At 40.1% G+C, this 23,717-nt stretch overlaps 1 protein-coding gene and 2 long non-coding RNA genes across 6 annotated transcripts in view; 1 reads left to right on the top strand and 2 right to left on the bottom strand.

Annotated features, from left to right (window-relative positions):
* LOC126990263 (uncharacterized) overlaps window positions 1-7,310 on the top strand; it is a 28,442-nt gene extending 21,132 nt beyond the window's left edge. Inside the window, exon 2 of the long non-coding RNA XR_007744184.1 lies at window positions 6,803-7,310. This is a non-coding gene — a long non-coding RNA (uncharacterized LOC126990263). The remainder of the gene's footprint in view (window positions 1-6,802) is intronic.
* On the bottom strand, window positions 1,533-11,254 carry LOC126990259 (uncharacterized). Of its 4 annotated transcripts, none has more exons than XR_007744181.1 (7): window positions 8,102-8,659; window positions 7,772-7,888; window positions 6,081-6,119; window positions 5,495-5,683; window positions 4,998-5,084; window positions 2,209-2,962; window positions 1,533-1,631 (listed from the first exon to the last, which is right to left on the bottom strand). XR_007744181.1 is itself a non-coding variant. In XM_050848808.1 (7 exons), exons 2-7 carry the CDS (start codon window positions 8,292-8,294, stop codon window positions 2,946-2,948), a joined length of 642 nt encoding a protein of 213 aa, XP_050704765.1. In that variant the 5' UTR covers window position 8,295; window positions 11,155-11,254; the 3' UTR covers window positions 1,548-2,945. The 4 variants fall into 4 exon arrangements, 2 of the variants coding, with proteins under 2 accessions (XP_050704765.1, XP_050704766.1); XR_007744180.1 differs by having other exon boundaries at window positions 1,534-1,631; window positions 2,898-2,962; XM_050848808.1 differs by adding an exon at window positions 11,155-11,254 and having other exon boundaries at window positions 1,548-2,962; window positions 8,102-8,295.
* A 3,803-nt stretch (window positions 11,255-15,057) lies between these two features.
* On the bottom strand, window positions 15,058-23,635 carry LOC126990262 (uncharacterized). The gene is made up of 2 exons (XR_007744183.1): window positions 22,378-23,635; window positions 15,058-15,249 (listed from the first exon to the last, which is right to left on the bottom strand). It is a non-coding gene; the product is annotated as an uncharacterized LOC126990262 (long non-coding RNA).
* Window positions 23,636-23,717: the final 82 nt, after the last annotated feature.

Below are 23,717 nucleotides of genomic sequence, written 5' to 3'. Positions count from 1 at the left end.
AGTACATAGGATACAAAAGTTAAGCTACAACACATTAATGCATGTTTGTAGTGACCAATATGAAATCATAACTTTGCATTTGGATATTTAATGCATAGGTATTTGCAGGAGTATATATTACAGTTGCAGCAAAGTGGATATACTACTGGTTACTTTACTAAGTATCTATATGCTACGGCCAATTTCCTCCAACAAAAGGAGGGTGACGCAATCAGAGCAGAAAATAAAGGTTCTAGAAGTATGAGACCTCTCATCCCCCTCTTCTCTACTCCGGCTGTTCATGTACCTTGCAGAAACTAAATTGAGTTTCCCTATACATATATATATTCATCACTCATCAGAGCTTTCATTTTCCAACAAAGACTCAGATGACATTTCATCAATTTCCAGTGGTAAAAGCATTGTTGTTCCAGATGAATTGCTTGAAGGAGGTGACACCTCTTCATGTACAAACTTTCTCTTTGATTGTTGCCGTAGAGTGGTCAGACTTGGACACGGATGAACAGGGACCAGGATGGTCAGATGAACCTGGTGATGCTGATGTAAGAAGAAGAATTATTAGCAAAATAATAGTATCTATCTATCTATCTATATATATATCTATATCTATATCTATATCTATATCTATATATATATATATATATATATATATATATATATATATATATATATATATATATATATATATATATATATATATATATATATATACAAGGTGTTTCATGAGTTGTGGTACTTAATCAGGGATCTGATAGTTTGGGTGATACTGAGTAAAAAATACTCTATACACATATAGCGGTCTTTGCTTTGTTTTATCAAGAATGGTCAATGAAAATTACATGAGACAGCGGCTGCCAGGTATGTGTTGCGGGGACCGCTCTCTCAGGCGGGACACATGATATGCCTGCCTCTAGAGAAACATTAATCATTGAAAGTACATATACACTATGAAACTTGAAATCTTTAGAAAGGCTGCATCTAAATTGTTTCAATGATTTCATTAGCTTTTAGAATAAAGTACAATCATGGCAAATAATCGTGGACCATGTCAGCACTTTATTCACCCAACACCCTCCCAAAAGACTACATGGCAACTCTACGCAAACGTCAGTGTCGTGCCTGTGAGAGAAGTTTATTCCTCCACGCTACATAGTACATACTGTAAGATGCCATTTACTTACAGTAACATGTAGAGTATTCTGTTATAATATAGATTCATGTATGGATATTGCAACAGAAATGCCAAGGGAGCAGCAGAAGAATAATTACTGTTTCTCAAGAGACAGGCACATCATGCCACACGCGTCGTGTCCCACCTGAGAGAGCGCTCCCTGCAACACATACCCAGCCCCTCGCCACACTTAATTTTCACTGACCATATTAGATTAAACAAAGCAAAAACCGCTATATGTGTATAGAGAATTTTTTAACTCAGCATCACCCAAACTATCATATCCCTGAATAAGTACCACGACTCATGAAACACCCTGTATGTGCTTTAAAATGTTGCATACCTTCATTTGAGACTTCCTGTCCACCTCCTCCAATCCTATCAGGTGCATATTTCAAGCATTTAGCCACAGCCTCTGCAACACTGGATTCTGTCCCAGACTGATGAGTTAGGACACTCTCTGCAATTAAAATAAGAATATGGCACTTTGCAGTAAATACTATTTAGCTAAAGAAGACAAATGTTACCAGAATGTGGAAAAAAATCACCTTATACAACACGAAACAATGTAGTCTAACACAACACAGTATAACACTACACAATGCACATACCACAATGCAACATGTAACACAAACCAGTAAGATAAACTAATGTAACAAAATAAAAGTAGATACAAAACAGAACACAAATGAGAGGCTAAGTATGTTAATATGTACGGTGCTACAGTTAGTATTTAGACAATAGGAGAGATTCATACATTCATGCTACACCTACAAATAAAGTTGAGATGCAAGAAGCAACATACAGATAACCAATGATAATGAATTAATTGGATTCTACATGAAATATTACAATACAGCTAGTAATGTGCTAGGATGCACTAGTCAGGATGCAATGTGTTACAGATGTTGATAAAGAAATAAGAGTCTTACTAACAAAAATATAAAAATAAATTATGAATGTTAGGGAAATTGCTAATAGTACAACATTCTGAGATGATTAGTACATACAGCTGCAATACTTTTTAAATCTTTTACCTCTAATAACCCTGAACAACAATGTTTGTTCAAAGCCATATTTTCCTCTCTTCCCTTTCATGTTCATATGTGCCATGACCTCATTGGTTAAGACTCTGTAGGACCCACAAAGTACAGTAACAGAAAACCTTATCCCTTTCCAGTAATATTTTGTCTGGTATTACACCAGATAAGTATTATCAAATAAGCATTCCATTACATCATATCACTAAAATAAGTCTAAGACACTTATGACTACCAAGCATGCATGACTTGAATTCTGATTAAGTGGGGACTGATTTAGAAGTATAATCTTCACACCGGCAACTGCTTATCTATACACTTCCCATTTAAACATTCTTGGGAGTTAACCTTCTATCTAAAAAAAAATTTCCATCAAAGAAAATTAACACTCCTACATCCCACCAAGTTTTGAAAATCAAGCTTCTACTGTACAAAAAATAAATTATGTACACAGGATAGCATTATGAAAACTTTCATGCTTAGCATTTCATGTGACCTGCACATTAATAATACAAAATACATCTAGCCGCAATATCAGCTTTAATACAAAATACACCAGCGAGTATATATATCTGTGCATTGCCTGTAACTTTCATGCTGATGCCTCTAATATCCTATGTAGGTTGCAAAACTGAATATTATAATAACATACATTGAGGTGCAATGCTACTATACCACATATTTACCTTTGCATTGCTTGGGCAACTGCATCTTTCATGCTGATTCCTCCGATCCTACTTAGCCGGGAAATCTGAAATTAGGATATATACAGTATATACCTGGTTTATATTGTGTTTGTGTGCATAAAGACATAATCACACAAAGCGTATGTGACTTTCACAAGATAACCTTGACTTAATAACCTATTGCATGCTTGAGACTTTCTGGGTCCTGAAGAAGTTTCTCATTTTCTTGGACTTCAGCTATTGAGTTCATTCTCTTGATTTCAAACTCCACCTCACTGTCATTGTTGCTCTGGTTAATCTTATGTTGGATTTGCTTTATGCCATCCCTTATACTAGACAGAATGAACAATACTTTTTCTGAAATTCTGTAATGGAAAATATGGTTCACTATTACAATCACATACATTACAGTTTGGAGTTCAGAATATTATTATTCTGTGGATTTTTTAAGTGCTTTCACCTTACAGATATTTTCTTTAATATCCTCCTATCCTCAATTTTTCTTTCATGGTGTGCTTAAACAAGACTTAAATCATGTATATCAACTCACTAAGTCATGGGATGTGTCTTGTCTGGGCTATCCCCATTTTTTGTAAAAGCGAAAAAGATCAGTTGATAATGATTTAGATCTTATGCAAGCACAACATGAAAGAACAATGTAGGATAGGAAGGATACTGGAATAAAGAAATTATCTGGAAGGTGGAATTAAATTAAAATGAAAGTAAATTAAATTAAAAGGAAAAGGAAAGCAGAGTATCGATCATGGAATCCGAAGGTGAAGGAATTGATAAGCGAAAGTAGAATGAGAGTAGATGAAGAGTTTGGTAGGTAGCTGGGTGAAAAGTTCGGTGAGAACAAGAAGTTATTTTGGAAGGAAATTAAGAAAGAAAGATGGGAGAGGAGGGGAGTGTGAGAATGAAGAGGGAGGATGGGGTTCTTGTAGGTAGTAAGGATGAGGTAGGAGGGGTATGGAAAAGGCATTTTGACCGCCTAATGAATGGAAGGACGGAAGGTGAAGCAATAGTATCTAGTATAGGCATTGAAGCAGGTGGAAAGCGTGTGGGTATGCAGGAAGGAATAAATAGAAAAGAGGTGGAGAAAGTGATGGCTAGGCTAAAGAGCGGCAAAGCTGCAGGCATAGATGGAGTGATTGCAGAAATGCTAAAGTTTGGAGGTGAATTAATAGCAGACTGGATGTTCTGGATATGTGATCTAGCATGGAGGAGCGGAGAAGTCCCAGAAGAGTGGAGAGAGGCAGTCATTGTACCTCTGTACAAAGGTAAAGGTTGCAGAAATGACTGCAACAGCTACAGAGGGATAAGTTTACTTAGTGTGCCAGGAAAAGTGTATGGGAGAGTCCTAACTGAAGGACGGCTAGAAGTGACCCAGGCAGAGGTCAGGGTGGAACAGGGAGGTTTCAGAAAGGGAAAGGTTGCGTGGATCAGTGTTTTGCAATTAATATGGTAGTAGAGGAGTAATTTGGAAAAGATTATAATTTTTATCCATCCTTTATGGATCTGTAAAAGGCATTTTATAGTGTGGATAGGAAAGCCTCTCCCAGAGGAGCGAGGCGTCAGAGAGATAGATAGTGGAATTAAACTATAATTTTGGAAGCTAAGATATATCAAAAGAAGAGTGTAATTCTACCTACTTTAACATAAGGAAGTAAAGAATGGGAGTGGAATGAAGCTGGGTAGGAAAAGATTAGAGCTGTAGAGAGGTCATACCAAATGCCTGTAAAGAAAGAGAGCAGCAACAGCTACAAGTAAAGCAAAACACATATTGCCCATATGCTTATTCAAAGACTAATCTATAACTGTTTATCTTATTCATAAGATGAACATATTTCCTATCTATATATATACCAAGTCTGTTTCCCCCAAGAAGGGAGTTAGCCAAGCCAACAAGACATAATCCCAGTCACCCTACCATCTGAACCCCCAGTGAAAGGAGATAAGCCCCTGCCGACACTTTAGGTAGGTCAGTTGCACGGCTCGGCCAGTTTCTGTCCAGAGTAAGTTACCTTGAAGCCCATGCCCTAGTGCCACGTCTGTTTGTTTCACAAGTACTTGCAATACATTCAAGAAAAATAATCTTACTTCCATCAGACATAGGCAACATGTCATCTGTACCCATCCCATGTGATGTTCCTTGTGAGGATGGACCAGCCCCCTGTGAAACACAACCTGTCAAAAACAGATATCATAAAGTCAACATTCACCAAAATCACCAAAGTGCTCAAGCCATGAATACGTTTCAATTTATTTATGTTCCAAAAACCTTGGCATAAGAGTAATATGTTTTGGTGCTATTCACCTAACTGATGATAAATTACCTATCACAGTAAACAAACAGCTTAATCCATAAAACAGAAAGAGAATAAATGCACTGATTACAATCTTCATAAGCCTCAGATTAATTATTACCTAATTTGGACAGATTCCATAGATTGCCATCAGAGTGGTAATGCACACAGATATGGCATCACAGAAATTCTGGACTTTCACTTTTATGCTCCAATAATGTTATTTTCATCACACACTAAGACTATGTGTGAGCGCCAAGAGCAAGATGTGCAAGCCAATACTGTACTTACTCAGCTCCAATGAGGATCTAGGAAGGGCTTGTGAATGTGGTATCCCTTTCTGGGATGAATCCAGCACTCTCTTCCGAGGAGAAGTCCTTGTAGGAAACACCTGAGTCTGTCTCTTCTGGGGAGATTTCTTTTGTTGTATCAACTGCTTTCTTACAAATTTCTCTGGGGGTTTTGGTAGAGAGGCACCACCTGAAAAACATGATACATGGTGGAGAAATACAATGTGCTTTCATGTTAGCAATGATATAAAAATACAAGAACAACTACTAGATTGTAAAAAGCAAGATAAAAGCTACAAATACATTTACATATCTATGTACCAAGGTGGTTTAGTTCATAAAAGGTGGGTAATCCAAACAAGGCATATTCTTCAGTTTACAGAGTTGATTTACTATCCTCTTACTCAACAGTGTGCCTTGTCTATTTATGAGATAGTAATACAGAAGAAGGGAAGCCCAACCCCCCCACACTATCCCTTTTGCCACCCCCTACAAAATGTAGGGATTACTGTGGCAAAATATCTTGTTCCCATCACAGGATGTTAATACTGATGATATTTATTGTTAATATTAATGGAAAGACTCACATTTCTTTTCCTTTTCCTGCATCATGTCATTGCACTCATCTGCAAATCATAAAAAAAAAAAAAATTCACTTTAGCATAAAAGAGAATCTATATCCATTATTTTACCTGGCCTATATGCCTTACTCTGTAACCCAAATAGGCATATATAAAATAGGTATATTAAATTATCTAGACATTCCCATGTCTACGTGACTTAAAGTAGGCTCTTATGTATGTGTGTATGAGTGTACAGTGGTGACAGGATGTCTGTCTGTTTAGCTCAGCAATATTCAGGTGTATCAGTTAGTGTCCATACACTCCATTTAATTTAGTGTTTACTCTATTACACTACACATATAGTGGTGTCCAGGGCCAGGGAGAGCCATCACTGGGCCCTGGTACTATGAGTGTCATTGGGCCCCTACCATTTTAAAGGAAAATATGGATAAACTATCATAAACAAACTGGTGTAAATAAACAATGCACATAACACTATATGGTCCATACCATAGGCCTATAAATACAGTAAAATAATCAATTATTTACTGATATGTAATGATAATTCAGCTAATCAAACATGGTACAGACTAACACTGTACAGTACATTACTCAAAAGAAAATCTATATTTTATTCCAATTTCTCATTATAGGAATATAACTCCCACAACTTAATAACAACTGAAAAGATCTTCATGCTCAATCCGCATTATCGCCATATCCTTTTCTTCCCTTCCCTACCCCAGGGCCCAGCGGTCCAGCCCTGTCATACGAGAACTAGACGCGTTCATAGCTTCATCTCTCTCTCTATCACTCAGTATCCAGACTGCTCTACACTGTCCTACATTATGCTACATACTTAAACATACGGATAAAATTATAAGTAGTTTCTTAACTTAAAGTCTGTAAGTTCTGTAACTTACTGAAATATTTGCCAAGGAATGAGAGAGACGATGTACACCCTGCCACAGAATGATGGTGACTGAGCGAGACGGAGAGTTGACATCGCTTATATTCCAACACAGCTGAGCTGCATTCATTTACGTAATTACGTGGTGTCACTCCAGGCTTAAGATTATTTAGAAAAAGTTTTTCAACAACTATTATTTTACTGATAAACTGTAGAAACTTCTATTATATATATACATATCATGTTTATGGTGTGTTTTGCATATTAGTATTCTCTCTCTCTCTCTCTCTCTCTCTCTCTCTCTCTCTCTCTCTCTCTCTCTCTCTCTCTCTCTCTCTCTCTCTCCATTTACTCTCCCATTTTTTTCCCTCCTGGTCGGGTGACTGGCCCCCTTTGAGGCCGGGCCCCCTTTGAGACCGGGCCCTGGTGTAAAGATACCAGCTTCACCCCCCTCTCACGGGCCCTGGTGGTGTCACATAACACAATAATGTGTTACACAAGTACACACACATTACACATCTTAACACAGTCTATCATAAGTGTAATTAACACATACTCCTTAGCAAATAATAGTCAACCTCTGACACACCCATGCCGGCCCAGAGACGGGCAGCGGCGGAGGTGCGGCAGTCAGTCACGGATAGTCACACAGGGTCACTTTACTACTTCATCTTTCCCTTCTTTATCAAATCCTGATGGCAGTACTGCCATCTCATCTATCTCTAAAGCTGAACTCTTACATAGTCTACCTAATATTTACAGTGCAGTCTATGCTGAATATGTTACCTTTAGATTTCATTCTTACCTGCAACGTAGAAGTCTTCAAATATTTTTTTCTTCTTGCGTCGTTTCACATTCTCTTCTTCATCACTCAATTCAGATGTCGTGGTAGTATTGCATTCCTCACAGACAGTTTTGTCATCTATCAAGTAAGACCATACATGTAATAAAATATGCATAAACATATGCACATAGCAAATAATATTATGCAACCTCCAGTACATGTATGGTAGCATTATTATCTTCTTTGAGAGAACTGAAAATCACAATAAGCAATATCTAAAAAGTCTGCAGTACTTCTTTTACTTCACAATTCAAATAGGCAAAAGCAGTTTTGAACAAAATTGTTACACACCAGAAGCAATTTTTACTTTCACAAGTGTGAACTTTCTCCAAGATGGTGTTGGATCTCTCATTTCAGCCATAGCGGGGGCAGCATTAACACCAGGTGGCCAATGGACCATTTGATTCTGTATCCACTTCTGTGGTATAACACCCTCCTGCTCTTCATTGTCCTCCAGCCACACTGCTCGAGCCCACATTGCCATACTGTTTAGCAGTTGTGTGGATTGAATAATGTGATAAGCTATATATATACATAGTAGCTATAATACATGGCTTGCACACTACTGTAACCCCTGATGGTGTCAATTTAAATGCTTTTATATTTCATCTAATAAATAAAATAAATAAAAGCTTTATGCAGTAAGGAAGCAACAACTACAAAATTATAAACATAATTGCAAACATACATATTTAGGTACTTTACTCATACACCTAAGTGCAGTGTTCACAACAGTAATTGAGATTTTGTTGGTGATAGGCCAGGGTAAAGAAGCTATTTTGTCCAATATGGACTGATCCTTAAAACTTTTCAGCCCTATGTAATAATGGGAAAAATACAAAGCCATCATCATACGGGAAGCACACAACTTTACGAGAAATGCAACTTCTGTCTATTACTTTCTTTCTGAGCTTTTGCTTCAAATGTTTGGTCTCTATAAAAGCAATATTCATTAGTTTTGAATTGCAAGGACTTTCAAAGAAATTTTGCATATGAATCTGACCTATAATTTCACAAGCAAGTTCACCACTGCTCTTTTCTTCATGCACAAAGACAAAATCTTCTGTATGAAGTATGAAACAGTTATCTTTGCTCCTTGTAGAGATGACAGGATATATTACTTTGGCTGTACTAGTGGATCCATGTGCATTAAGTTCTGTTAAGCGTTTTGCAATCTGTGCAATGGGATTTTGTGCTTTTTTGACTATTTTCTTTCCAATCTTTATATGATTTTCATACTTGAATGCAGATATATCATTCAAAGAGCACTGAAAGAAAGTTATATCTTCATGTAAATGTATGAGGTTATGAACATTGTAAACTGTGAAAGTGTTACCATAAATGTCTGGGCAATTGCCAACAAAACACTCTAAAAGTTCTTTAGCATATGGCAAGTAAAAGTTTCTCTTGTCAGCATCAGCATCTAACATAAAAGCTATGGCAACATTTAAGCAGAGAAAGTGGTCATAAATTGGTGTTGGGACCACATCTCTTAAAACTACAGGGCCTGTGTAAAGGAGAAACTGGCGCAGTTCAGTTGCTTTCCAGCGATCTAGTTCTAAGAGCGATCTGGGCTGTCGAGCAAACTCACTGGGCATCAATCCACTCAACGACACTAGTCTATTTGATATTTCTGATATCTGGCGAGCTGACTGACGGCACTGTGTGGGACCATGTTTTAAAAAGGACAAAATACGTCGCACAACACCTAAACAAACACAGTGCATGTAATCCAAGGCAAACTGTTCAATGCAAAGAATGCCAATGTCTGTGAGAGGTGATTGCTCTATCTGATGGTCTTCATATGCCATATTTTGAAACTGCTGTGCTTTACGGAGAGGGAATAATTCCTGTGTGTTATATACTACTCTTCCATCCCAGGATCCATGTACTGTGCATCTTTCACAGGCACTGTATCCAGTATGGGTTTTTACGCATTTCAAAAATGCCCTTGCAGGGGCATCACACACAAAGCCATCAACTGAAACATTGTATGTTTTGTCTTCAAATTTAATGCCATTAACTGTTAACTTGTGAAGCTCTTTCAAAAAATCTGCAAGGTATTCTTTCACCGGGCTGGGTTTTCCTGTTCCACAAAACATCCCAACAATGAAAGGGACATGCCCACGGTTTATGCTACACATTATAGGCCAAAGCTGTACATTACTTGATTTAAATAGTGGTAAACCATCAATATTGAACTGCAAACTAATTCCCTTTGATATAAGTGATTTCAGCCCAGAAATATGTGAGATACCTTTTTCTATACCAAAATAGGCATATTGGCCACCACATTTAGATAACACGTCTACAGTCCTTGGAGTCTGAAGCAACGTTCGGGCATCTGCAGGAGATCATTGTGTCCGTGCCGGCGAAGTATAGCTAGTAGGTCATTCAGTGTCTTTCTAGTACAATTACATTTCAGTGCCCATTCTGCTAGCTCACGTCTAATCTCTGTGTTTCCTGAGTTGCTTGATTCTTCTATCTCATAATCAGAAAAGAATATGAATGTGTTTGATCACTATTGTCTATCTCAGAATCAGAGGAAGAACATGTGTTATGGTCAGAAATGCCTGCTGAGCTAGGCCCGACCTCAACACTTGCTAAATAAGAGTCACTTGCCAGCTGAGGAGCTTCCAGACACCTAACCTCATCAGGCACCTCTGCTTGTACACCAGCTGACTCACTGACTTCATTAAAATTATCCTCAATACTGTCACTAGAGCTGCTCTCCTGTGCTACAGCATTAACATCTGCATTGATCTTCCTCCACCATTTCAAATAACGTGCCATGGTGGTAACTGGTCGTTTCGTCTGAGTTGACATGCACAAATGTATAGGTTAGGAAAAGTTAGGTTACATAGGTAAGGTTAACTTAAGTGACAATACTGAATAGATCTGGTTTACTCCTGTCTGCTGCCGAGCATTTGTGGGCTGCCAGCCAGATCTTAGCCAAAGATACAATATTGCTAACCCATCAAAAAGGTTAGGTTAGGATGGAAGGAAGACCTTAACCTGTTTTGCTGGATTGTCAATAGTGTAGTTCTGGCTAAACTCTGGCAACTACTGCCAACCTAATAAACACGAAATATTGATGGTTGCCAGGGAAAGGGGCAAAGAGGAGTTCGGGGTAAAAACTACACGAAACTTAACGGGGCGTAAGGAAATTTTTTAAACATCTAGTGCGTCATCATGCATTCTATTCATACAAGCTACAGTATATCTGTGAACCTAGATCATGACACACCTAGTGTTTAAAACATAGACAAAGCATATGTGCTATACTTACTACGACACCATCAGAAGTACTGTACAGTATGATGCAATATTAGTTTATAGCTTACGTATTATATAGTCTGACACATCCACAGTCCAGTAGTCTGTTATAGAGCTGATCGAAGATATATCTTGTAGTGGGCGGTGGTGCTTGGTGGAAGATCAAACCACTTCGTGAAGTAATAGGTTTACTTTTCTGACTCCAGTTTTGCATGTATCTTGCATATCTTGCATATCTTGCACCCTGCAAGAATTAATTGCTTATATATTCTTGCAGGCACTTATTAAACTTCATAATAATCTTTAAACTTCATAATACCCTGTCTTATTATTTATAAATCTACAGAAATGCACTAATTCTTACATTATGTATACAAAATAACATGAGTATTATGGTAGCACTCTTAAATTTACTTGACACAAAGAGTATATAACTACGCAGGAGGTAGTAGCTTGAGGTAGGGAAATGGGAACAGACAAGAAAGAATTTGCTGACTCTACAAAATACTTACTAACTTATATACTATGACTACTAAGGTTATACATGGTATAGCACCTTTTTGATACTCTGAGAACTCTTGTACATTGTTTAACTTGAACTGTGAATGCATGACAAACTCAAACTTACCCTAATAAAGTGGTAAATGTGGTGAAATCTGCGAGGCCTTTGTGTTCTGGGGCTTGTATATCTACGGCGGGCTGGTACTTATAAACGACTGAATGCTATAGATGCCGGAATGGTGCCGTTGGGGAGGATTAGTGTTTACACAGAGTTAGATTCCTTTTAGGTAGTACTTGATGGATTAACGCCAATTAACGCTATATCCACTGGGACACGAATGTTCTGCTGTTACAATATGCTATTCTGCAGTTATTACTCACATTTCGTGACAGTATTGTGATATCCATTTTGGTATCAGTAGGTATAGAATACAAAATGTAATAAAGTATCAACATTGAAATTGTGTTAGATTCACAATAGATTTTCAACAAGAGTAGGGAATATGTATATATCCATTGGCATTGTGACTTTGTTACACTATACAGTTAATGTGGCTATCACACTGAAAAGAAAATGTTAGTTCAGTAACCATTTTCATCCTTAATTCAACTTAAAGCAGGTCAGCCTTTATCTTGGTGAAATCCAACCAATATTCCAATGTGATTTCCACGTCGACATCCAACATATAATCAACGTTGTAATTCTAATATTCCATTGACATTGACTTTATGGTTCAGGACAGACATTGATTCATCGTCAGGTTACAAGCAAAATTCAACTTAGAAAGTATATACAAGTCATGTCTTCATCTTGGTGAACTTCCAACCACAACTCTTTGTAATTTCCACGTCGACATGTGACATATAACCAACGTTGTGATTCTAACATTCAGCTGACGTTGACTTTATGGTTGACGAAAGGCGTTGGTTCACCGTCAGGTTACAACCAAAATTCAACTTTTAGAGCATAGGAGTCTTCAAATTAGTGAATTCCTAACAACTTTTCAATGTGATTTATCGTCGGTATAGGACGTAGAAGTGACGTTGTAATCCTATCGTTGAATCGACGGTGAATTTATCGTGGAAGAAAGACGTTGGTTCAGCGTCAGGTTCCAACCACATTTCAACGTACAAAATAGGTCAGTTTTCAAATCGGTGAATTTTTAACGAGATTTCAATGTGATTCCAACGTCGATATCTGACACATGATCAACATTGAAATTCTAACGTTGAATTGACGTCGATTTTATGGTGTCCGACGTCATGACCAAATTTCTACATATTATCAACGTCGGTTTGACGTCGTGTGCCTGCTGGGTTGAAAGTAGTTAACGTGAGGCGGAACCGTCCGAGAACACTGACCAAATATCAGTTGTACCGTGCCTTTCTATCTGTTCTTATCCATTCATTTAAGTCTTCTCTCTTAGGAAGGAAAGCTCAAATACGTACCATGAACCAGCACTTGACACTGGTAGACTCTCCTCTATGACGTTCCTTCTTCCTCCTCCTCTCGTCTTCCTCCAGGTCTCTCCTCTCTTGATGATTGTAGATTCTTCTCCTTCCTCCTCCTCCTCCTCCTCGTCTTTCTCTTCTATCTCAGTGTCTGCATTTATCTCTCATTTTAAGTTTTCCTCCTCCCAGATAACCTCATCGTCTCCTCCATATTACCTCTCTCTACCTACCTTTGTTCCTTTTGTATGTAAATCCCAAATTTTTCCTTCTCTCACAGCCTTCCTCCCTTCACACATTCTCTCTCCACCTCTCGTCTCCTCCATTTTACCTCCCTCTACCTGTCTTTCTTCCTCTCCTACGTAAATCCCTCTCGTGTAAATCCTTTTTCTCTGTATATATATTATCCCAGTTATTTCTCTGATTTAATTTCTCCACAGCTTTTAATATATATATATATATATATATATATATATATATATATATATATATATATATATATATATATATATATATATATATATATATATATATATATAAACGAGGCTTCCGGAAGAGAAACTGTAAGGCACAGTAACCTATTGTTACGTACATTAGTTTGTTAACATTCCCAGGACAGTTTACGGGACCTCCAGCCCTCCGTACACCCCATATAAGGGTGCTTTTCCCTTGCATTCATTCCTTGTTCTTTTTGTGGGAGGTTTTGTCTGCCTTTCCCAATGCAAACTAGAACATAATAGCTCTGTTAAGATGTAAAGTGCAAGGGAAAAGTGACTCCGTACACTATACACAAGGGTCTATGTTTCTTACGACACTTCTCTGCCGGATGCCTCAAATATTAATCTCTGTATACATATTCTTTTATTTTATCTTCCTTATTATGTCTGCAAGTGCTCTCGTTTTTCCTGCTTGTAATGTTGTCTGTTCATCTTACTGTCTAAGGTGTATATATCTCATAGTAATCTTAAATATTCTTCAACATAAATGTTTTTATTTTCTCATATGCCTGCAAGCCCTCATCTTTCCACCCTCTTGTGCTGACCTTATTTCTCTCTCTTGTCTAAGGTGTATATATATCTCACAGTAATCTCTCATATATTCATCTCTGTACCATGTTCCTTTATGACTCCCTTGTTGATATAATTGTGTCGCTCCCTCCCTGCTGAAGTGAGGTAAGCGCCATGAGGGTTCATCTTGAGATATCACTTGCCTGGCATAGACCAACTATTCAGGCCTCATCAGACTAAAAATCAAAGATGTTGAGTCGTTATGGTGGATTTAAGTTCATTCTAATGCCTGGGAAAAGCACAGAAACAGGGGAATCAGTTTCTTGTGCATATAGCTTGTCTCACATGAGCAGGGAGTGACACATTTGTAGGGGTCTGTTGTTCCTCCTCTCTCTCTCTCTCGTAACCTTTCTTCTCGTTTCTGTGATTTTCTCTGATTTTGAGTTGTCTTTTTCTAGATGTCTGTCTGTTGTGTTATGGCTTTGTCTTGTAAGGTAATGATTTCCCTTCATTTCTACGGCTTTTTCTTGAACTTTTTTGACCTCGTTATGTATATGCAATCTTTCATGTCTTTCTCTGCTCTCGAGTACTCTTATTTTTATAGATGTCTGATTTACGTCTTGTTTAATGTTCTTGTGTTCCCTTCATTTCCGTTGCTTAACTATTTTGACCTGTGTATGCAATCTCTCCTCTTAATAAGTTCCCTTCATCTTCCTCTCTCATAAGCTTATATTTCTAATGTTTCTTTCCTTGTATTAGTTAGTTATACTTATTTTATATAATAAGTTGATTTTTGTGGTTTAAATTAGTTTCTCCTTGCTTAAATTTTAAAATTATCAAAATAACAAAAAAATTCAGTTTATAGCCAAAAATATTTGAAAATGGCTTTATTAAAATGAACAAAATTTGCCATAAGTAGCAGTAAAAATAGCTTGAAAATCTGTACTAAGTCCATTATACTTCTTCGGGTGTCCGGAGATTTAGCACAATGGTTATTTGTAAAATAAAAAAAAGATTCATCCCTGAACTTTATTTTCACATCTCACATCTTGCTAGCTAATACATAGGAGTCCGTAGCAATCTTCAGAGTTGAACGATTCTTTTCCCTCGGCAGAATCGAGTGGCTGAATTGACTCCATTTCTCGAGGGGTGGCTTCGTATCCCAGCGTGATCTCCTGCAAGGCATCCCAGCACACACCACATGCTCTGGAGGGGGAGAGAACGTCAAGATGAGTCAATATGAATCGGCCTCGTCTTGGAGGAAATGTACCATTTTGATTTTGCTCTCAATAAATGTGGACCCTAAGATTTTTTAAAATTATAAAACACCATAACAGTTTGCAGTCTTTCTCCGGAGAGGCTTTGAAGTATAATTGACTTAGGGACAAATTTAAGGTTAAAATTTCTCATTTTTTGCTTATTTCTGGCCAAAAGAGGCATATTTTAGATGAATTTCTGGAATATTCAAGCTATGTAACAGAAAATATATTAAGCATATAAAACAATCAATATAAATAAATAAAGACAGGGCAAGATTAGCAGAGAATTCAAAAGCCAAGATGAAGGGATGGTCTAAGTGAGCACAAAAGCCGAGAGGAACAGAAGTCAAACCGAGGCTAAAAGTAGAGATAATGAGGACAGAATAATTAATGAAACTGAATTGAAAACATCCATGTACACAAAAACGAAGGAGAAATCTAACAAAAGACTTCAAAATCTGAGACCAAAGCCAATATTACAAAACTACCCAGCGTCCAGCCGAGAGGGGCATAAGGGACCTTGTATATATTATAAGCAAGGTTCGGAAGTCTTGAAATGTGTTCTGGGAGGGAAGCTTAACCCCTAGTTTACTGAATAACTGGTCATTTAATCCCTCTTATCAGGACACACTGAGGAGGAATGGATTGATGGTTATAACATGGAACGATTATATGTATAGAGAGGAGAGAAAGTGAGGAGGAGGAGGAGAATATGAAATGAAGAGAAGTAAAAGGGAAGAGACAAAGATATAGAGGAAGACGAGGGAAGGAATATCTATCGGAGGAGGAAAAAATAAGATACGAGGGAGAGGAAGGGGCAGAAATGGCAGTAGAAGGGAGGAAGGATGAACAGCAGGAGGGAAGAGTCACCACAGCCCGGCCGACCCCATAAGGTACAGTATAAAGACCCTTGTTAACGAGAGGAAAAAAATCAATGAAATAACAAGAAAATTATTGATGAGAACATAATACAGAAAGATTATTGTTATGTGGATTATTCTGACCTCTGCTGGGATGTGCAGGCCTATATAATTATTAATCACAGCACTGCCTTCACACACAGTCACACCTATATATAACTAACTAATGAATGAACTAATTGATTAACTACGTGTGATGACTGCTTACTAACTAATGACTCAATAAACTAATTAACTAATGAATGAGCTAATAAACTAACTAATAAATGAACTTATTGATTAACTACATGCTATGACTGCTTACTAACTAATGACTCAATAAACTAATTAACCAATGGATGAACTAATTAACTAGCTAACTGACTAACAGGGGGCTACCGTAACTCAATACAAGCTTAGGTCAGTATTCACAGATGTTTCCGCCCCTCTCATCAACTGTTTCCAAAGGCCGAGAAGATGAGTGTTATTGTAAGTTCATGGTACAGAAAAACGGTCACATTACCACCAGGGTCATTAAATTAGCCCTGGAAATGCCCTAAACTCCTAGGAAAACCATGTCAAATGTGTGTTTCTTAGGTTCATGGTGCAAAAGAAGGGTCAAACTACCACCAGGGTCATAAAACTACCACTGAAAGTAACCAGAAATCTTATGAAAGCCGTGTCAAATGCAAATGCATGTTTTTTGAGTAAACTGCCCCTGGCCAAAAAATTTCCACTTATCCCCAGACTGAAATGAACATGGAGCCTCCGAGCCTTTGACCTAAACCTTTTTGGTGTGGGCAGCGATAGTCTCAGTATCCTCGGTGTTGTTCGTTTAGGCAAAACACTTACATCATACGTTTGGAGTTTTATGTGTTCACTGCCGTCTGAGTCCTTTAGGATTGGTCCAACCTGCTATACAATAAGGCGGTTACAAAGGAGATCTTTTAAGGCCATGGATAAACCTGTGCGCCTTGCTTCTCCCCGGGCAAAAGCTCTTTCCATGGTGTCTGTGTCTGCCAGCGACACCACACCATTCCAAGATAACAAAACAAAGCAAACTCAGGTTTCCGGGGGAGGGAAAAGTGTCAGTGCGATAGCAGGGAGTCACGAAAACCCTCAGTGAACCACAATGCACAGTCCCATACATATCAGTCCCTAATGCCACCGTGGGTTGCGATGTCTGCCTGGAAGGGCCTATAGTCAAACAATTTCAAATAGTCCATTTTGCATTGACTTCCTTGGGTCCTTTCCTCCCCTCTGCTCTGCCACACAGTCCCAACACCTATTTTTCCCTCTCATATGTTACCTATAGATAAGATAGGAGAGGAAGGGAATCTGAATCAAACGCCCAAAAGGACTATTTGAAATGGTTATATTATAGTTGTTTCATCCTTATTCTCTACCATGAACTAAAAACACACATTTGGCAAGGCTTTCATGGGGGTTTTGTTTATTTCCAGAGGTAGTTGTGTGACCCTGGTGGTAGTCTGATCCTTCCTCTGTATCATGAACCTGAAAACACAGATTTGCTAAGGCTTTCGTGGGAGTTTTGAACATTTCCAGGGGTAGTTTTGTGACCCTGGTGCTAGTTTGACCCTTCTTCAGTAGCATGAACCTAAAGAACACTCACTGGAACCTGACTGACTCCCTCTTTGACCTTTAGAAATAGCTGATGTGAGAAGCGAAAGAGTATACCAGCCTAATTCATGATGAAATTAGTGTCAATGCAAACCCCACAAGACTGGCGCAAAGTCATCATTATCTTTAATGGTGAAGGCCTCAGTTATCGCCAAATAGCACAGCCAATTCGTATGTTCATCTCTAACATAGCACGATGAATGGGTCTGCAGATATGTGGCCACAGGCTCCACTAGTGACAGGCCTCAAAGCAGACTTAACAGTGTAATTACCATAGGGGTGCATACCCTCATTACCAAATAAATACTTCCCATCCTCATATATTGTATATATGTAACCATAATGATGCAGTATGTGGTTTACGTATTAATTCTGGCATATAATTCTGTATACTTTTACTGGCAATTATGCTTCTAAACTACCACCTGGCACTATCATTCCCTCAACTGAATAGGAATGAGGTCAGCCACAGCATTTAAACTGCCTGACAATGGTCCCCAAGCACACACACATTTGTCATGTAATAGGAGTTGTGGGCTTTTCCATGGGTGGTGTCTTGACCCTGGTGGGAGTCTGACAAGACTCTGTACCATTAACTCAAGAAATACTCCTGAGAACACATTTTGCCTTTTTTTTGGCATTTGAGAATAACTGATGTGAGAGTCGGTAGAGTCCAAGAATAGTGATCAATGTCCTGAGTGGAGTGGCTTACATAATAATTGTATCCACACCACAGTCTCATAATAATTGTCAATAATTTATGTAATGCATTGACAACCTAATGTCAGTGACTCAGAGCTGAGTTAGTTAGCACCAGAATGGCATCTTGCATACGAACAACCACCCTTGTGGTGAAGAATTATCACCCCAACCAATTATTATAGTACGCTTACGTCAACGATATATTTCCAGCACAGAATATGAGCAATGCATTATCTAGATCAAGCGTCAAGGCTCATCAGTGCACATGTGATCCTGAGTCATTGGCACCTCACTCCTTCGTTGAGCATGAGTACACAGGGCTAACACGTTCTGCACAGGGAGAAGTGTCTCACAATTGTTGGTCTGTGTATCTCAGAATGGCTGGGATGCTTACAGTGTTGGAGAAGGTTTTGGTGAGTGTATCTAAGGGAGCTTCACCCTGCCTGCCTGTTTGAGGTGGCCATGTCTACCTGGTGGTCCCAGTGTGGCGTTGAGTCTCGCCCCTGATTTGGTTTGTCCCATCCTGATCTGCACATGGCAGAAGCCAAATTTTAACTATGACTGAGTAACTAAGTGTGAAGAAGTACCAAGGAGGACCTAAAAAGCGATGCAAAGTGGAACAGGTCAAAAGAATAAGCGGAGGGATTGTTGACATTCTAGTTATATACATACATACATACGTACGTCATCACTTACTTTAATAAAAATATAAATAACATTGTAAACAAAGCCCGGACAAACCAAATCAGGTGGATGAGGCTTAACGCCATACCGGGGCACAGCTACATGGCCAGCAGCTGTGCCTTTGCTATCTATTAACCCGGTAGCAGCAACGGGACAAATTTGTGGCTTTACCACGTACCAGCGATGGGCCAAATTTTTGCCATGATATAAATCCCCCTAAATAGATGATGCGTAAACTGATCACAAATGCATTGACACATATTATGAAATGGTTTGTGTGAGTGATGATTTTTTCTCATTATTCTCGCTTAGAGGGAGCGGCCTTTAGGAACCATGATCCCCGCAGCTACCACCGGGTTAATGCCTTAGCCACGCCACACCACCCATCAGATCCAGCCATGCTAAACACCATACCCCACACCAGACCTGCCACACCCAGCCACACCACACCCCATATCTACACCACCCAGCCAAGCCACACCACACCCCATATCAGACCGTGATAAACCACACCACACTGCATATCACGCCCGGTCACACCACACCCCATATCAGATCATGATAAGCCACACAACACTGCATATCACACCCAGCCACACCACACCCCATATCTACACCACCCAGTCAAGCCACACCACACCCCATATCAGACCGTGATAAATCACACCCAGCCACACCACACCCCATATCTACACCACCCAGTCAAGCCACACCACACCCCATATCAGACCGTGATAAACCACACCACACCCCATATCTACACCACCCAGTCAAGCCACACCACACCCCATATCAGACCGTGATAAACCACACCACACCCCATATCTACACCACCCAGTCAAGCCACACCACACCCCATATCAGACCATGATAAACCACACCACACTGCATATCACGCCCAGTCACACTACACCCCATATCTACACCACCCAGTCAAGCCACACCACACCCCACATCACCATATCAGACCGTGATAAACCACACCACACCCCATATCTACACCACCCAGTCAAGCCACACCACACCCCATATCAGACCATGATAAGCCACACCACACTGCATATCACACCCAGCCACACCACACCCCATATCTACACCACCCAGTCAAGCCACACCACACCCCATATCAGATCATGATAAGCCACACCACACTGCATCACGCCCAGCCACACCACACCCTATATCAGACTGCTAAGCCACACCAGCAACATCACCCCACACCCCATGTCACACCACATCTCATAATAGATCCTAGCACACCACACATCACACCACATCCCCCATCACAGCCAAGAACATCAAACCACATAGCACACCCAGCCACACCAGAGCCCACAGATTATCTCACTATAAACAAAAACTATGGTTAGTCTACTCCTGAAAACTTTCTCTCTCTCTCTCACACACACACACACACACAATCCTCTAGGGCAGGGGTCGGCAAGCTTCACAGTGCCAGGCAGGGCCAGAGACAGCTTCTAGGTGCACTGGAGTGCCAAGGAGAACCCAAAAGTGACAGTGTACAAAAACTTTATAGATAATTATCAGGCACACAGTGACTAGATTACAAGAAATTTATTTAAAACCATGCACATGAGTGAGTGCAGACAACAGTTTTATCATATTAGTGGGATGGTTGGTGCCACGGAGAAGTGACTCAATGTCTGGATTGATTGATGAGGTGGTCACTCAGCTGGGAGCATATGTGAGACTTTGTATATTTCATTTTTTAAAAGAGTTGTTCACAACATTGCCAAACATGGCAACGATGCATTTTACATGCTTAATGTATTTGAGAGAAGGGAGTACAAGTTCACGGAAGAAGAGGTGCGGTACCTTGCCTTCTGCTCCTCATTACACAAAGTTGCGGGCCAGATTGTTATACACATATCAAGCAGGGTGACGGACCATGAGTTCCGTCTCTGGCCCGTGGGTTGGAGGTTGCCGACCCCTGCTCTAGGGCACAAGCTTTCTATATTTTTGATCACCCAACAACACTTACATATCTTTTTCTCTTTAAAATATTTTAACATGGGAAATGGTGTGTGTACGGAAAGCAGAAGACAGTAAAAGTAATGAACAGTGTGTGTATGTGTGTGTGCGTGGTGTGTGTGTGTGTGTGTGTGTGGTGTGTGTGTGTGTGTGTGTGTGTGTGTGTGTGTGTGTGTGTGTGTGTGTGGTGTGTGTGTGTGTGTGTGTGTGTGTGTGTGTGTGTGTGTGTGTGTGTGTGTGTGTGTGTGTGTGTGTGTGTGTGTGTGTGTGTGTGTGTGTGTGTGTGTGTGTGTGTGTGTGTGTGTGTGTGTGTGTGTGTGTGTGTGTGTGTGTGTGTGTGTGTGTGTGTGTGTGTGTGTGTGTGTGTGGTGTGTGTGTGTGTGGTGTGTGTGTGTGTGTGTGTGTGTGTGTGTGTGTGTGTGAGCTCAAGGGCAAAAGAAGGAAACAATAATGAAAGAAAGCCTGCAACTCACTGCTCCTATAGAAAAGCATTCAGAGAAGTGGCCAAGATAGGTCAATTTCGAGAGAAGAGGTGTCCTGATAACCTCCTCTTGAAAGAGTTCAAGTCATAGGCAGGAGGAAATACAGATGAAGGAAGATTGTTCCAGAGTTTACCAGCATGAGGGATGAAAGAGTGAAGATGCTGGTTAGCTCTTGCATAAGGGATTTGGACAGTAAATGGATGAGCTAGAGTAGAAAGTCGAGTGGAGTGGGGCCACAGGATGGGGGGAGGCATGCAGTTAGCAAGTTCAGAAGAGCAGTCAGCATGAAAATATTGATAGAAGATAAAGAAGCAACATGACGACGGAATTTAAGAGGTAGAAGACTATCAGTGAGAGGGGAGTAGATGAGACGAAGAGCCTTAGACTCCACTCTGTCCAAGAGAGCTGTGTGAGTGGAGCCTCCCCACACATGAGATCCATACTCCATATGAGGGCAGACAAGGCCCCTGTATATGGATAGCAACTGTGTAAGGGAGTGGAACTGGCGGAGACGATACAGAACGCCCAACCTCGAGGAAGCTGATTTAGTGAAAGAGATGAGAAGTTTCCAGTTAAGGATGTTTAGTGTTGAAGAAGGTGACAGCTGAGTGTTGTCAAAGATTAGGGGATGTCATTTCAGGATAATTTTAGCCGAGGCTCAAATTTTGGTCTCACCTGTAGTTTGTTCTTCACATCTTGGGTGACTGAAGATGATGGAGCAGTCAGGCTCCCCAGGGCTGATCAGGCTGACTGGAGGTGGACTGCAGGGGAGAGGAGGGAGGGATGGGTTGTTGGGATGGGACGGGAGGCTTTGGGAGGGGAGAATGTGGCTGGCACTGAGGGGAGGAGGGAGGGATGGGTTGTTGGGATGGGACGGGAGACTCTGGGAGGGGAGAATGTGGCTGGCACTGAGGGGAGGAGGGAGGGATGGGTTGTTGGGATGGGACGGGAGACTCTGGGAGGGGAGAATGTGGCTGGCACTGAGGGGAGGAGGGAGGGATGGGTTGTTGGGATGGGACGGGAGACTCTGGGAGGGGAGAATGTGGCTGGCACTGAGGGGAGGAGGGAGGGATGGGTTGTTGGGATGGGACGGGAGACTCTGGGGGGGGGGAATATGTGGCTGACTGCTCTTCTGAACTTGCTAACTGCATGCCTCCCCCCTCCCGTGCCCTCACCATACTCGACTTTCTACTCAAGCTCATCCCTTTACTGTCCAAACCCCTTACGCACGAGTTAACCAGAATCGTCACTCTTTCATCCCTCACATTGGTAATCTCTGGAACAATCTTCCTTCATCTGCATTTCCTCCTGCCTATGACTTGAACTCTTTCAAGAGGAGGGTATCGGGACAACTCTCCTCCCGAAATTGACCTCTCTTTTGGCCACCCCTCTGAACGCTTTTCTATAGGGGCAGTGAGTTGCGGGCTTTCTTTCATTACTATCTCCTTTTTTTGCCCTTGAGCCGTTTCCTTTGCTGTAGAAAAAAAATCCCAATATGGATTTCTTCCCCTTCAGGACTCGTTTGAAGGGAGAACATACAGCAACAAGACACAAGGAGCAGGTTCACAGGAAACAAAGAAGTTCAGCCGCAGCTCTCACACTTGGAGCTGAAGAAGAGAAAGATCTTGCGGATTGGTATAAGGAGAATGAATTCTTATACAACAGTGAGAAGGCTGACTTCAAAAACCAAAATAAAAAGCAAGAGCCTTTTAAGTAAAGGCTGAACAGCTGTGCAGCTGCAAACCAAGATCAACTCTGAGAGATAGAGTCGGGAGGAAAAAAAAACAAGCCCTCCGATGGTCTCACACACAGGGAGATGTGTATCATGAAGAACTATGGCTTCATTGCCAAGTACATACATGAGGAAGGTCACAGAAGGCAAGTGGCCAAGCACTGCCCACCAAGTGAAGAATATGGCTGCTGAAACATGGCTCATGAAACATATATATATATATATATATATATATATATATATATATATATATATATTTATATATATATATATATATATATAT

This window comes from Eriocheir sinensis, unplaced genomic scaffold (assembly GCF_024679095.1).
Source record: "Eriocheir sinensis breed Jianghai 21 unplaced genomic scaffold, ASM2467909v1 Scaffold151, whole genome shotgun sequence".
NCBI classification, from domain to species: domain Eukaryota; kingdom Metazoa; phylum Arthropoda; class Malacostraca; order Decapoda; family Varunidae; genus Eriocheir; species Eriocheir sinensis.
Note: the sequence above shows the minus strand (reverse complement) of the source record. Positions and strands in the feature narration are given on the sequence as shown.